The sequence below is a fragment of the Osmerus mordax genome, chromosome 14, assembly GCF_038355195.1.
Source record: "Osmerus mordax isolate fOsmMor3 chromosome 14, fOsmMor3.pri, whole genome shotgun sequence".
Lineage (NCBI taxonomy): Eukaryota > Metazoa > Chordata > Actinopteri > Osmeriformes > Osmeridae > Osmerus > Osmerus mordax.
Window position 1 is genome coordinate 10416610 of NC_090063.1, and position 16626 is coordinate 10433235.

General features: G+C 46.4%; 1 protein-coding gene across 1 annotated transcript in view; it reads right to left on the reverse strand.

Moving 5' to 3' along the window:
* dlc1 (DLC1 Rho GTPase activating protein) overlaps nucleotides 1–16626 on the reverse strand; it is a 69270-nt gene that overhangs the window by 39696 nt on the left and 12948 nt on the right. The window contains exon 4 of the mRNA XM_067250055.1: nucleotides 9920–9953. Within this exon, the coding sequence (XP_067106156.1) occupies nucleotides 9920–9953 (34 nt within the window). The remainder of the gene's footprint in view (nucleotides 1–9919; nucleotides 9954–16626) is intronic.

Here is a 16626-nt window from a genome sequence, read left to right on the forward strand (position 1 = left end):
GAGAGTGAGAGAGTGAGACCGATAGAGATAAAGATAGAGAGAGAGAGACAGAAAAAGAGGCGGGGAGAGAGTTGGAGAGAGAGAGAATGAGAGACAGAGAAAGAGCTGGAAAGAAGGAGAGAGGAGAAATGGGAGAGGAATAGGGGAAGAGAGAGACTCTGGAGGAAAGAGGGCTTCACATCAACAGTGTTGCTTTCTGTGGAGGGAAACAGAGCCCAGTGAACACCCTGAGGGTCGCCAGCCATTCACACCCTCATGGGCCCTGACACCAGTCTGCTGGAAGACCAGAGCATGAGAGGGCTCAGGAGCACAAAGGACTGATGAGGACCAGATCCTTCAGAAGACTATGAGGACATTATTGCCTGTCATGTACAATGCCAGTAGCTGCCCCCTCCACATGCATGTGGCGTGAGAACATTTAGGTTTAGGGAGAGTGGGAAATATGGGGCAAGAGGAGAGGAGGGGAGGAGTACATATCCTCGTAAGACGTTGAAGAGGGTTTGGGAATATTTATACATGTATTTTTGGCCGTACCCTAGCTACTACAAACCAGCACACACACGCATGTACGGAGTACTGTACACTGTGCTCCTTCTGATAGTATGCAGGAATTTCCACTCATTAGGTTTAATTAGATACAAACTCGTTGGCTTAGCCACAGAATTCTCACTACCACTCGTAAAAGAGAGAGAGAGAGAGAGAGAGAGAGAAAGGGAGAGGGAGGAAGAAAGAGAGGGTGACAAAGATAGAGAGACAGAGAGAGGGAGAAGTGGAGAGAGGTAGGGAGAGGGAGAGAAAGGCAGAGCGACAGAAAGAGAGAGAAAGAGAGCAAGAGCGAGGAGAGACAGAGCATATTGCCTACAGAAGCATCATCCATCAACTCAACGCTTCCATGCCCTGACCCACTTTTGATCAACTCTTCTCTCTTTCATGTACTATGGCACGAGCATGCGGCAAGATATGCCGTGAAGGAGAGGGGGTCGGGCTCCATCCTGGAGACGTTCACCACAGGGCAGACGTACATCACCTGCCACGCTTGGCTTTAGCGCAGCTGCGAGGCCAGGGGGCCGGTGACCTGAAGTCACGGGACATTTGGTTTCGGTTGGGGAAAAGATGGCATCCCGAAGGGGAGGAGGGGGGGTGGGGGTAAGGGTGATGGTGGGGAGTGGGGGGGTGAGGGGGTGAGGGGTTGGCGATCACCTGGGTTAATTTGTAAGGTGTACGGGTTGTAAACATGACGGAACCCAGCAGCAGAGTGGAGGCCTTGCCAAGTATGGTTGCCACATGTTCTAGTGAGAGGCATTTACACACACACACACACATACTATACATACACACACCTAGAAATACAGACACACACACAAATGAACATTTTCAACATTACTGCCTTACCGCACTATTTCCTAGAAAGTAGAGTGACAGTTTTTTTTATGTTCCGGTTGTGGCTTTATAATTTAGAGAAAGCTACAAGTCTGTCCTAATGGATATCCTCCATCGTGTTCCATTTCATAACTAATGAATGAGCTAGCTAGCTTAGCACCTGGGATAAGTGCACTCTAGCTAAGGTGGTAGAGCAGAAAGACACCAAATGCCAACACTAAAAACCAAGCATAAATCTATTTTAGCACACAAATGTATTTTGACTCAGGATTGATATGAGACAGCCTCATTGTCAACCATTTTAGCTGCTGAATACAAACACACACACTCACAGACACTCCTTTTAGAGATGAGCATCTGGGATGACACAGCAGTTTTGCCCCTTATAGCTAGTGTACATGTGGGTGTGTGTATGTGTGTAACACATTAGGCATGCCCCGAAGGCATGTTGGCATAGAATACATTGTCTTACATTGCAGTCATCCCACACACACATACATGCATGAGCATGCATTCACATTACCTCACACACACAAACACACACTCACCTGACAGACGTCTCTCACCGGCTGTCTTGCTGAGCATATCAAGAGCCTTGGAGGTAGAGTATCTGATGTGATCACTGAAGGATCTCTGGAGGAGAAGAAGCCTCATAGAACGAGACATCCTGGACTAGATCTGGACTAGACCTGGACTAGATCTGGACTAGACCTGGACTAGATCTGGACTAGACTCGATCTGTTCAGCTGTGCTTTCGACCTGGTCGTTTACCTCTCCTTTCGAGCTGGACCCGCCCTGGTTCAGTTCTATTCTGCTCTCGGGACCCGATCCACTTGCTTTCTATCACACAGTCGATCCCGTGTGGGCTGTGTCTGTCCGTCTGCGTTCTAGACCCATTTGGTTCTGCGGGGTGTGATGGTGGTTCTGAGCTGGGTCAGCCGTCCTCCGCTGGATCCTGCTCAGCTCTCTCCCCTGTGCTGCAGTGAGCATCAGTGCGGTGGTGGATGGGACACAGCGAGCCACAGCTGCATGGCTCATATTCCATGCAGCCGGTGTGTGTGTGTGTGTGGGTATGTGGGTGTGTGTGAGAGTGTTTGTGTGTGAGCATGAGTAAGTGCTCCGCTCTCCTACAAAGGCCCGTGTGAATAGTTCAGTGGGTGGAAGTCACGACGCCTTTTCTCTTTCCTCTCCTCACCTCATTCTCTCTCTCCTTTCTACCTTTTTGGTTTCTTGTCTCTCATCCGCTCTCCACTCCGACCTGTTCCTTCTCTTCTGCAGTCTGGGTTTACGTGCGACTCTGTTTCTGTCCTTTCCCTCCATCTCTACCTCCTCTTCTCCTCTGTTCTCCTTGTGTTGATCTTGTCGCTGATGTTGTCCTTTGTTTTTTGTTGTTCCATGATCCCTGGCTGCAAAACAATTTCTCCCTAATTGGACAATACAGACAACCTTGAACATTAGAGTAAACCTGTCCTAGTTTGCTGAAAGGAGAGAGAGAGAAATAGAGAGAAAGAGAAACAGAGACAGCAACAGAGAGTGAGAGAGAGAGAGAGAGAGAGAGAGAGAGAGAGAGAGAGAGAGAGAGAGAGAGAGCACTGATGCCAGGAGCACAACTGTGTTCTCCTTGGCAAAGTGTCCACAACAGGATACCAGAAGGGAAAACTATAGTAATAGGGGAGTCATCACTTCGAAGTACCTGTCTCAGTGGATTGATACAACTGTGTATATTGTGATCCTAACATCTATGTTTCTATCATTCAGGTATAACTGAGTGCTGCTGACACTCCCACTCCTAATCAGCTATTCAGATGGAAGCAACTCGAGTAAGCACATAGGGATTACTCTATTGAGTACAGAAACACACTCCCTCAAAGAGCCACGCGCACACACACTCTTACATATGAATTTAAGTGCAAGCACAAACACTTATAGTCACACACTACAAAAGTCACATTGGTGCCAGTAATCGAATGGGAAGCCATTACACTAAGCTGGGTGATGATGCTTTGATAAACCCTAATGGTCAAGCTGAGTAAGACATCCAGACAACAAAAGCCATTCACATGTGTATTGCAGAATTCTACAACAATACAATAAATCAAAATGTATTTGTATAGCCCTTTTTACAAGCAATGCCACAAAGGGCTTCACATACGCCCATAGAACTGCCCCTCAACCAACCTAACCCTCAAGGTCACTCCAGATAATCGAGATTCACAAGCTTTTACTTTGCTAGAATACTAATCTGGGGACTGTCAACAACCGAGTTGACAATGCCTTTGTATCCACTTCTCTGAGCAAACAATAGGTTAGTTTCCATGATGGGGTAAAGGATGCAATAGACTTCCATCAGGCGTAATCAATTGATGTGGGCAGTGAAATTAGTTTGCTCACACTGTGAAGATCCAAACCCGTGACGAGGAGTTAAAAAAGGAAGGACATGTTTCTGAAATAATTACAGCATGGGAATGTGGAGAGCACCTTAAAGGAGGGAGGGAAGGGGGTGGGGCGTTCAGGGCTCACAAAACAGGAGGGGGCGGAGTTTCTCTCATCGATCAGGAAGTAAAGGCCCACAACACCCTCCACCCCCCAAACCCCCCACAGTGCACCTGGAAAAGGGGGTCACCTGGAAACAGCCACTGACCCAGAAAATATATGAGTGAGTGAAAGGGAAAACAAGAAGAGAGAGAGAGAATGAGAAAGAGAGAGAGAATTGGAGAAAGAGAAAGAGAGGGAAAGAGAGAGAGAATTGGAAAAAGAGAAAGAGAGGGAGAGAGAAAGGGAACGAGCCTCTAAGTGTGAGACTCTTTGATGTGACCATCTGCTTGAGCTCTTCCTCTCATATCAAAGACTCAGCTACTCTCTCCCACTCCCACCATCTTGCCCTCTTTCATAAATCCCCCTTCAGTAGTTACTGGATACACACGCACACACACGCACACACACAGGATAGAGGAGGGAAATGTAAGGAGATCATGACCTCCGCCATGACTGCAAGTATGTGGGGTATGTTGTGCCTGTCAATGTGGCAGTACCAATGCCATTTCCCCCTGTGTATTAGGAAACACACTGCTGCACTGCTCTGTTTGAGTCTAATCGAATCTAGTCTACATGTTCAAGTGTGGATGTAAAAGAGGAAGATATACATTTTTTTTTAAAACAACACCAAGCACTCATCATTGCACACCTACCAAGTGCTGTCATCATCGGCCCCCTGCTTTCCAGGCATGGGATATAAAACAACTGGGGTCTGACATGGGACATCATTCATGGGCCAGTAAGGATGTACCCCACCGTGAATCACTGAGATTTACCACCTCCTGACTGGCTGCACGCTAGTTAGGATGGGGTCAGTGGTTATATGGGGCCTAGGCTGGATCCTCCACAAGTTCATTAAGGAAATGAGATGCAAACAGAGGAGAGGAAGAGGAACACTTTGATAAAGAGTGTGACCTCATGAACTGAACCTTCCAAACTGTGTCCATCAATTATGTCAATTTGAGATTTCTCAACACGTAAGGCTGTGTCCGATAACAATGCATGACTTCAGTACCCATCTCACTTGAAATCTGCAGTTTATTTTAGGCTAGATTTCAGTGACCTGAGGTGAGCCAGCGACTATCGGGTCAAACGTTAGGCCAATATTGGAGTGGAGACACACCCTTTCTTGATGAGCACATTCTTGTGTATGTGAGATGATGTTGTTATTGAAACTGTGGGAGTGAGGCAAGCTCACTTCCTCTCATAACTTCCCTTTGGTTGTAGTTTCCTGTTTGGGACTACATACCAATCTCAAAAACACCTTTCCCCCAAAATACCCTAATTTGACCTTAAAATGTCTGTGGGGAGATGGGATGTTATGTTGGTTACATAAAAATAAATTATAAACTCAATGCACATTATTAGCACAATCCACACAACCGAGTAGACCATCACTTAACATCGCAGACAATCACTACTGTCCAATGACATTTACAATAAAAGAAGACAGACAATGGCTTTTGTTCAACCTACTCCATTTGGGAGTTGACCTTGGCCCAGTATCTTTATTCAGCTATGAGGCGGAAGTATGAAAACAGAAATGGAGAGAACTGTGTGTGCAGTACAGTACTGTCGACTCCACAGAGGAAGTCTGGGAGAAAGTGTGTCAAATGGGAGCAGAGGGGTGGGGTGAAGGGGAGACAGAGGGAGGGCAGGGGGAAGGTATAGGTGGGGGCGCTGGGACAGGCTCAGACTGACGCGGAGGCCAAGAATGCGTCCTTGCACAAACACAATGACTCCTCCATCTCCACTGTACTCGGGGATGGAAGGCGAGGAGGTGTGTATAAGATCTTTTGGTATAAGGATAGAGGAAGATAAGTGAGAGACAGAAGATTATTTGTGAGAAATGAAGCGCCCTCTGGCCGTAAGAGTCTCAGATCAGGTCAATTAGCATGGACATTTGTCACCACCATCAGGAAGAAAAGTTGTCTTGATCCAGCTGAGAAGTGTCTTTCAGTACATGCGAGTCACGAGTCAAGTTCTTTGGTGTTGAAGAGCTTCTCAGAAATCAACTGAGCTACATTTTCATGAGCTTTTCACCCCTCTGAACAGGTCAATCAGAGAGTTGTCACGATACGACAGATGAACATGTTCACACATGCAGCACAGTTGCATTGTAAAATACAAAAAAACATTTGAACTAAACTGCAGGCAGGGGCAGGTTAAATATACGTTAAACAAAAGCAACACAGCAGAGTGCTCCCAGTCTTCCAGGGAGAGAGGAGTGGACAGAAACAGAGGAAATGAAAAGGTAGCAGAGGAGGGGAACACAACAGTGTAGAAGAGAGTGTCAGACCATTGACGACAGCGTTCCACAAGATGGGTCAGTTGCAAGAACTGCGAGATCGGGCGACATCAGGACCTGAAAGAATGCCTGTCTGAAGCACTCCCCATTTCAGAACCCCATGGAGGGCGCTAAACAACTTCCTCTTTTCCGTTTTACGACAGGCTGCATGTTTTGCAGGCCGGCAACCAGCCCCAGGATCAGGTGAAAGGTCGTACCCGAGCCTTCTTGCTGGAAGTTTGTCAGATCAGTATGAGCTATTATATTCCCCGGATATTCCCCGGGCTATATTTAGACTGCAGTGTTCATGACACTCGGGATATGCACTCTGTTGCAATCAAGGACAATTCGGCGTGCATTCTTGGAAACAGGAGATGAAGACGGAAAGTGTTGACCAGATCTCAGCCCCATGTCATCAGGGAGATAGGGACCGCATGACTCTAAACCCACCCAGCCTCTATTGGTTAAGTGGCAAAGATGGAGCATGTTGTTTCCCCTGACATAGATAATCAGCATCATGTATTGAGGTGAAGCATTGTAACTTCACGTCAGGAACAAGTGTTCTCTATTCTCAAAGAAAAAAAAAGAACCACAAAAAAACGGAAAGGCATTTGACGAAGGATTTAAAAAAAGAAGTCACAACATAAAGAAAATGTTTGAGGAAAACAGCGTATATATGCGAGACAGAAACAGTTGTATCTTTGATGGGCTGGGTATTGGGGTGGAGGTAGTGAGGGGAAACCAGGCATGTTTGCCAGGTCAGGGCCTTGACACTGCGTAACGCTCCACTGAGAGCGGATGCTTTCATCCCTTCAAGGCAAGGTCTCAGGAGCAGCCACCCTCCAGTACCCAGCACGGAGTCAGGGGCTCCCCTGTCAGGTGCAGGTGAGGGAAGGGGGAGGGGGTTTGAGTGGGCTGGAAGTGAGAACCAAAGGCCCCATTGTCCAGAGTTATGGGATGGGAGGTGGGGAGATGGTGAGAGGAATGCTTCTCTGGAAGGGGGTAATCACACATCAAAGGGAAATTGGGGTTGGGGTTGTGGTTAGGGGTGGGGTGTGGAGTGGTTGAGCATCGTCACATAGGTTCTGTGTTAGTCACCAAGACCCCTAGGGATCAGAAACTGAGGTGAATCTCACGTAACCAATTTCACCTCACAATATGGTGCCTTGAATGCTCTTTATCACATTTCCCTCCTCCTTTCCTCTGTGTCTTCCTCTGTCATTCCTTGTTCTCCTACTTGTCATGCATGTCTGGCTTCCTGTCTGAGACATGCAACTTCCTGCAGAGGAGTATGTAAAGTCACTGAGCCATGGAAGCTGCATATCCTAGGGAACATTTAGATCTTCAGTAAGTATTTGGATGGGAGATTCTTCCTCAGACACAACAGTAAATCTACTGAGCCGCTCAAAAAATCCCAATCTCTGAGCCAGCATCTGATCTGTCTAGTCATGGTAAAACTGACCTCCACCCATGTCTGTTTGCCTTTGTCTTCTCATATGATACCGGGAAACTATTAGGTAAGCTTGGAGGAAACCTTGGGGTATTTCTGTGAAGATAAAAAGATAGTGACTACAAATACAGGATTTGGAGCATCTAATCCCAGTGTTAGTGTTTGACCCTTTGTTCTGTGTTTGCTCCAAACTCACGTGATACCAAGCCTGAAGCTGGGACTCATGACTGTGTATCAAAGCTCTGTCGACTCAGATTGATCCCGCCATCTCAGTCCATCATTAATTTGACACATTTCTTGCTTATTAACAGCCTATTTAAGACTGAGGTCAATCATTCACTTTTCCTATAGGGAACAACTTTTGTCTATAATTCCAGAGCAGCTCAGTTGAGTTGCTCTGAGGATGTTCATTTGTCAGTGATTGCCAACATAAGGCCCTTCAATTCAAAGACAGCTGTGGAAATGGATTTATTGGGAACTGGTCTATTTACCTGACCTCAACCCTGACTGAGACATCCGCAGTCTCATATTGAGGAGACATGCTGGGTCAGGGGTAAGGTAAAACCGAATCTTCACCTGGAGCCACTTCGTGAGACATTCCTGGACTAAGACTTCCTTTTACTGGTGTTTGATGTGGCTAAGTCTTCCTAAAACCCTGTGGAGTCTACATTGGAGCCCGCAATTTAGGAATCCTCTAAATTAACTACGGCTTGTCTCTTAGTTGGGATTCTGTTTTCTCTCTGACCAAAATGGCTGTGACACCAGTTTCAAACATCCGGCTCTCAAGAAAGAGACATGAAAAGTGTTTTTTTTTATAGAATTGTTGATGTTCTGGCCATTTCAGTTGCCAAGACAAGTAGAAAATGAACTATTAATGAGTCTTTCACTAGAAAGCCTTAGGGTACATGGTGTGTGATGTAATACTGTCACAAATGTGTCATTCCCAGAGGCTTAGATGGAGGAGCTACAGAGGGGGCTTTGATGTCACAATGAACGCTGGTCTTTGTGTTGGATTAAGCCCTCCCTCCACCCCCCCAAAACCCGGGCCCCCTCCAAACTCCCCTAAATGTTCTGGGTTCCATCACAACACAACCACAGTTGAGGGGTAGGGGGCCAGGGTTACATAACTTGCCAACAGGAAGTTGGACAGGTTTAAAAGAGGGAAAATGACCAGGAATGTTTTTACGAGCTTTGAAGCTGCAGGGCACTTTGTAAGCTTTGGACCACTATAAAAAGGTCTGAAGAGAGTATACAAATATAAAAGGTTTCTCTTTCTCACAGACAAATACACACACAAAAAATAAACAGTCAACTACAAACACGAAACATTTACTGTATAAAAAAATTATGAACAAGACATGACAATTAGAGAGAGTGTGGTGACTGAGACAGCTTTCCTTGCTCTCCTCCCCTGTGTTGTTGACCAGTAGACAGGGGACACAGGAGGGGGTATTTCATACACATGGAGACCCCCATGGATCGTCTGACAGTCAGTCTGTCCATCCAGAATATCCTGATGACCCCCAGTATTAAAACCAGACATGCCGAGTGTGAAGTCGGAGCCAGACAGGAGGAAAGGGGGACATTAGAAATGGAGGGGGCTAATCAGGTTGAGAGCGGCCCCAATGTGCAGAAGGGTGGCTAACTACTAATTGCATTCCACCAAACTCAGGGAGAAGTCAGCCTTAAGGCACTGTGGATAATAGCAAACAGCTAATGGCTAACCGTTAATGGCTGACCGCTAATGGCAGCGAAAAATCCGCAACGATCTCCACGTGTGCCAAGTCTGGAGGTATGATTGACACCAGGATATGTCCCAAAGGATGACAGAAGATACGGAGGAGAGATGGAAGACAGGAGAATGAGTCAAGGAAAGTTTTCATCAGCTGGAAAAACAAGTCTGGTCTTTATCTAGCACAGGCAACAGGTTTGGTGACCAGCGGACTGATTGAATATGGGCATCATATGTCAATGTGTCTGGGAGATACCAGAACCTTTGTCCTCTTCTTTCGGACTGCTTCTCTCTTTCTCCATCTCCTATTTTGCCCAGCTTCCCACCCTCTCCTCCCCTCCATCCATGGCAATATCAAATTGAAATGCTGTTCTTTGACCTTTACCGTTCAACCAAGTATGCCCCATACATATATTTGCACTCAGACACAGGAACACACATACACACGTACAGGATAATCACTCCAGATACCCAATAAATGGGAAATCATAAAAAATAAACAGTTTTTACAAACAATAACATATAAAAAATGTACCTGCTGTGTTCCTTCCATCCATGGCAGAGGCAGTCTGTAAAAACAGAAAGAATGGAGAATGGTAAGTTTTAACTCAACATCTTTGTCACATTTACTTTAATAGTTTTCTGGTCAACACACTAGTTATTTGATTGATTTATGCTTCACAGGATCTACAAATAAGGCAGTAGCCCAAAAATCAACAGTGAGCGTGTGTGTCTGTGTGTGTGTCCAAAGTACAGCTGCTCTGAGAATGTCAAGTAAAGAATCTGTAGGCTGTTTGAAAATATTCATTAGGAAGTAATACTAAAATATTCTCAGAAATGTTATTCTTTTGAGATTGATTGAAACACACACTGCCACACTACACACACACCACACACACACAGAGCCTGGACAAATGCATAGTTTTCCAGTGTGCAAACGTCTCAATGCCACAGCAGATAAGTAACCCACCAGAGGCCTCAGAGTAAATATTGCATTCATAAAACATTGAACTAAACAAGCCATTAAACCAATGTTGACACAAAAGCTTATAAATATAATCTGAAGTCAGTCATATAATAATAACAACCATATTAATAATAATCTCAATACACAACCGTATTTGATCATTCAGTGCTGGCAGAGAAAACATGTAATCTTTGGTTTGGTCATGGATTAGAGAACACGACAAGTTGGGCTTTATTACATGGCAAATGTAATGAAAAATTAGAAAAATGTGGTGGTCAGTTAGGAATGCAGGGATCATCATTCTTGCCCTGACCTCAGGTTCCAAGTTGACCTCTTAACCCAAGACCCTGTTTTAATCTAAAGGTCCTTGGAAAAGAGCAAGGCCCAACAGTGTGTCTGATTAACAGTGGGACGCAGGGATGCAAAGGGGAACAGAAATTACCCTGGACATGGACGGAAACTGTGTAAACTAAACCACATGAATTTCACGTGTTCACAGGTCATAAACATGTCGTGACAAGTGATTCACATGTAATCAAGTGATTAAACCGCAGGAATTTCATACATGCATGTCCGTCAATGTCAAACCTATTGCTGTCTCCCATCCCCTCCCTCCATCCTCCATCTCTCCTTCACCCCCTCTTCTGTCTCAGGCATGGTGAGCCTCCCTCCGTCCTCCATCTCTCCTTCACCCCCTCTTCTGTCTCAGACATGGTGAGCCCCTTCCGTCCTCCATCTCTCCTTCACCCCCTCTTCTGTCTCCCCTCCCTCCATCCTCCATCTCTCCTTCACCCCCTCTTCTGTCTCAGACATGGTGAGCCCCTTCCGTCCTCCATCTCTCCTTCACCCCCTCTTCTGTCTCCCTCCCTCCATCCTCCATCTCTCCTTCACCCCCTCTTCTGTCTCAGACATGGTGAGCCCCTTCCGTCCTCCATCTCTCCTTCACCCCCTCTTCTGTCTCAGACATGGTGAGCCTCCCTCAGCCGGAGGCCCTGCTGTGCAGACTGGCGGCCAGGCAGATCCTGCCCAGACTGCACCTCAGAGCTGATTGGCTGCTTTACTGACATGTGCTTATGATTGAGGGGAATCTGATTCTGGATCTGTTCTGGTTTATTAAAAAAAGTGGATTGTTGATTGTTTTATCTAACATTGGGTCAAACTGTCAAAGATTATGTTTTATGTCTTAGAGGAAAATCCCCAATGAAATTCCTGGAAAATATAGGTAAGTCTGGAAGTTTCCCTCCCTGGAGCCAACATCTCCCAAATGAAGGTTTGAACCCCCACCACAAAAAGTTGGACTTTTATTGTGGCTTATCATTTTCAAAATAATTTCTACTAAGTTTCTACTACTAAAAACTACTAGTGTCATTGCCTGGCAAGATAAAGTAACACTTCAAAGTGTGTCTGTGGTGGAGTCAGTCTGTTCTGGACACTGACGTAGAAAAATGAATGTAGTTGTAAATGCACCCTGGTGAAACACAAAGCCTGGTCTCATTCAGTGTGTTTGTTGTTGCTGATGAGTCTGGCGATGGAAGCCTGGATATGGTGTTTGTCTCTACTTCCCATCTGTCTGTCTCTGCTCCTGCACGAACCAGTGGCAGAGCTGGCCAGGTGTGTATGCAGGCGCACATACGCACACATGTTCGTACCCCAGCCTGCCTCTTATCTTAAGCCCACACAACCTTCATTGCGTCCGTGTGTGATTGTGTGTGTGTGTTTGGTAAGAGGTGGTGTGTGTGTGTGTGTGGATGTGGGGGGGGGGGGGGAGGAGAGTCAAACAAATACGAACTACAGCAACACTACATCACCACATTGCCCAATAATGACCCCCAAATAAGCTCTTGGGGGGGGGTGACCACAACCCCCCCCCCCCCCCCCCCCCCCCACACACACACACACACACCCTCGACCTGGGACATTAAATCAGCTTGACACAGAGAAACACCCCAGGGGAGCCTCAGGAGCTAGAATGATCCGTGAAGGCTGTTTCAGCTGGTGTACTGAGGTAACACAAGAGCCTGGCTATTTGTCTAGTGCACTTCACTGAATTCTTCTGCGAGAAGTATGCGTCTGTTTGGGTTGACACTGGATGTGTGTGAGTGTGTTTGTGAGAGTGTGTGAGTGTGTGTGTAGTTTCCAGTTATCTTAATCCTTCAAGGTTACAGTCAGGGGTCTTGATGTATAGTTTTAACATGTTCTTCTGTACACATGGACATACAACATATGAAAATATAATAAACACTCCAGATAGGATTCTCTAGAAAAATATTTGTAACTGTATTATAACTTGTAAAAAAAAATTACCTGTGAAAAAGATCTGGATCAAACCAGTTGAATGACCTGTTGATGGGACAGAATTATACACACATTCTGAGATGAAAATGGCACAATACTTAAGAACCCTGTTTTGCTCATTTGTTTCTTTCTCATATGTTCAACTTGAAATGTACAGGACTCATTCGTGATGGTAGTAGGTTCTACTAAATGCCATCCCTCCTTCACCCTCCCCATCTCTCCAAGAACCATGCTACTTGACCCAGGCAGAGCCTCACTATTGTATAAACACATCTCTGCAGCTTCAACTCACTGAGCCACTAAGTAGAACACTGTGTAAATCTCGCCTTCCCACAATGCCCTGTTTTGCCCCATAATGGCAATTACAGTTGTGAAATCTACTGCGTGATTGCAGAGCATTAATGAATAGGTGCCTGTGTTTTCACAGCACAGGGGGTCACATATTTCTCCCTTTTCCCAGCTCTCCTGTAGTCCCTTCTCCCTCAGTGCCCCCTTCCCCCTACTCCCAGGCCCCCACCATTACACCCACCAACACCACCCTAACTCCCTCGGATCAGGTTGTCACAGTTTGAGCTCGTCCAGGTCGTGTCAGGTGGTCGCTTGGAGAATTGTGGCTACACACACATGCATGCCGACCCACCCACCAACACCAGCACACAAACTCGCTCACACACACACGCACACTCACACACGCACACTCACAGACCCACACTCACAGGTGTCAACTGCCTCATTCACCACGGCTAATTAACTGGAAGGGAGAGAGTGTTTGACAGCGTGTGTGTGTGTGCTTGCATGCGTGTTTCAGGGTAGGCGTGTGCCAGCTCCTGCATGCGTTTTTATCAAATGTAGAGGTAAGTGTGTAAGTGTAGTATGAAAGTGAGTGAAGAGCACTGGCATGTGGCCCTGTTACACAATGTAAACTGAGCAGAACTGTGTGTCCCTAAACACACAACCCCCCCCCCCACACACACACACACACACACATACAAACACAGGTCCCCCTGCCCCCTTGACTGCAGCTGTGATGATTGTGTGGCCACCCATGGTCTGAGCAGGCCGGGGATTAGGCGGCTCAGGAAAACCCAAACTTTTCCCCCCACCACTTAGTGCAAATGGCCAAATTGGTGCAGATGGCTTATGGTCAGGTAAGCCAGTGACTCCAACACTGAATCATGGGATGAAGGGGGTCAGTGTCCGTGTGTGTGTTGGTGGGAGATTGTGTGTGTTGGTGTGTATTTGACTCATTTGATTGCCAATGTGTCTGTCTGTCTGAGAGAGAAAGGGGAGTGGGGGTGTGTGTCAGGCTCCAGGAGATACTATCTGGGCCTCCTCTCTCTAGCGTTTGACTGGAGTGGAAAGAAACGTGTTCTGTCTGCCCCTTCACTTAGAAAGGAATTCTTTCGCCATGCTCTGTCGACCTCTCTGGGCACGTGCAACAGGATACGTGGGAAACCTATTCTCTCACAGCACCCTTTTCCTTACCAAACACCATTCTCTCTCTCTCTCTCTCTCTCTCTCTCTCTCTCTCTCTCTCTCTCTCTCTCTCTCTCTCTCTCTGTCTCTCTCTCTCTCTCTCTCTCTCTCTCTCTGTTTCTCCCTGTCGCTCTCCCACTCTCTCTCTCTCTCTCTCTATCTCTTTCTCTCCTTCCCTCCATCACTACTTCCCTACCCACAATTCTTCCACCATTTCATAGAATAGTTTCCATGTGTCACACGTTAAGTGTGTCAACAGGAAGTGAAGTCATTAGTTCTGGCAATGATACGGTGGGACACTTCCTGTCTGGCTTGGTGCTCATGATTCAGTGGGAATCCTGTCCAAAACACACTTAAAAATAACTCAAGTCTGACAGCTTTCAGCATGACAAACTATCTTACACTGAGTACTCAAGGAATATAAACATTCATAACTTGGGACATACAATACACAGGACAACAGCGTACTGTATATTTGTGTGTGTGTTAGTGTGTTTTTAGAAGGAACCCACACAGGCTGCCAGCAGAGACCTTGTCCTCTCTCTCAACCTTGAGAGACATGAAATATATGGTCTATGTTGGGTGATGTTGATGGAAAACGAGAAGGGGGTGGATATAAACACACACTAAGGTTCTATCCCCAGACATACACAGACATGTGGTCTCTCACACACGCACACACACCTACACACACACTTTGTTTACGGGACTGAGCCAAAGCAACAGGCTTCTGGTTTCAGACGTGTCCAGTGGGATTTCGTGTTGGGCCCTCTGAGTGTAAACTCCTGGCTGGGCAATAGAAACAATCTATCGTCTACACACACACACACACGCACACACACACACACAAACACACACACATGCACACATACGCACATGCCTCCCTCATTTTACTACAGCCCTGGGCCTCCCCAAAGATGACCTCTTGTGATGCTGTCCTTCCCATGTCTCCTTGTAGCAGACAATATGCCATCCTTCTTTCCCAACGCGTTCAGGCTGAAGTTAGCATGTAGAATGCCCAGGGTTTAAGACCTGGTTTCAAACCACCCTCTCTTTTGTGTACATGTACAAATATAAAAACACAATCTCTCTCAGATGGACACATGCACACACACGCACACACGCACACAGAAAACCACTAGGTCTGAGAGTCACTGGAATTCAGATGTCCATCACTGATCTAACATCTAACAATGTAACAACCACAGACTTCAGAGCAGTTTTGTGTGGACTAATCAAGGCATCCAGGAGCCAGGCCCAACCAGGCCTCGCCAGCTCTAAACCACCAGTCTACCCTTCCCTCTACCCTGCCCTGTCTCTCTGTCTGGGAAACAGGAAACACTGCCTTAGAACACAGTCATTCAAACAACTTCATCTCATCTGGCTGGACCACTTGGCCCTTAATACACCAGTGAAAAGCCAGAGTCTGTCTCATCTTTACTTCCCCTCAGGTTGACTCCAAGCTTAGCAGCCAGAGTCAATAGGGATAAGCCCTGTTATCCCGACTCCAGTAACAATGCTAGCACGAGGATTAGTCTCTGGCGTGGAACAGGAGAGTGGGCTAACTAGCCCAGCAGGCTTAGCGTGGGCAGTATGGGGGTCCATGCTGTGAGGTACCCCACGACTTTGCATTGGACACACTAAGGTTTTTGGGTTAAAACTAAGGCACACACACACACACACACACACATCCTTACTGACATGCACCACACACACACACCATGCCCTTGGTTCTGACATGTGTTTAATCTCTCCATTCACTGCACAGCTGTCCCTTCAGATTTCAGCATAACAATGGCACCAGACCTGCTTCAGCATTCCAACACCTTTACACATGCTAAGGTATAAGCACCGGACACAATCTTCGACAGTAACAAGACACAGGCTCTTAATGAGATTCAGACATCTCTACAGAGTGTGCCAGTCTTGAATGAAAGACGTCACTCTGGGACACAGCTTGACCACGGTGACTAAGTGCGGGTTGACATCTGTTTGGAATGACGTGATGTCATTTTCAGACGCAAACACATGAGTGTTCCTTCTGAGTGTGTACTTATACACACACACATAAACACACCTCCATTCCCTGTCTAAATACACACCTCAGACTTGCAAGTGACAACTGAATCACACATTGTTGAATGAGGCATGCTTGTGTTTGCATGTATGCGTGTTTATAGGTGTGTGTGTGCGTGCATCTGTACGTATGTGCAGACGTATGTGTATGTGTGTGTGTTAGTTGTGTGATTTATAGGCATTCATTATCAACAGGCGGTAGGGGTGTTTCCAGATGCCTATGTTTACCAGTTATCATGAGGATTTACTGTCTATGCCTAACATCATCTGACAGCTATGCACTGTGGCTGTTCAGAGATTCATCTCCACTCAGTGCTTCTACGTTGATCTGCGCAGACTTCAGACAGAACTCCAATAAGCAAACACATACATAAGGGGACAATTATTGAATATTTTCTTTTATGTTATGTGGGTCTTGTTGTTTGACT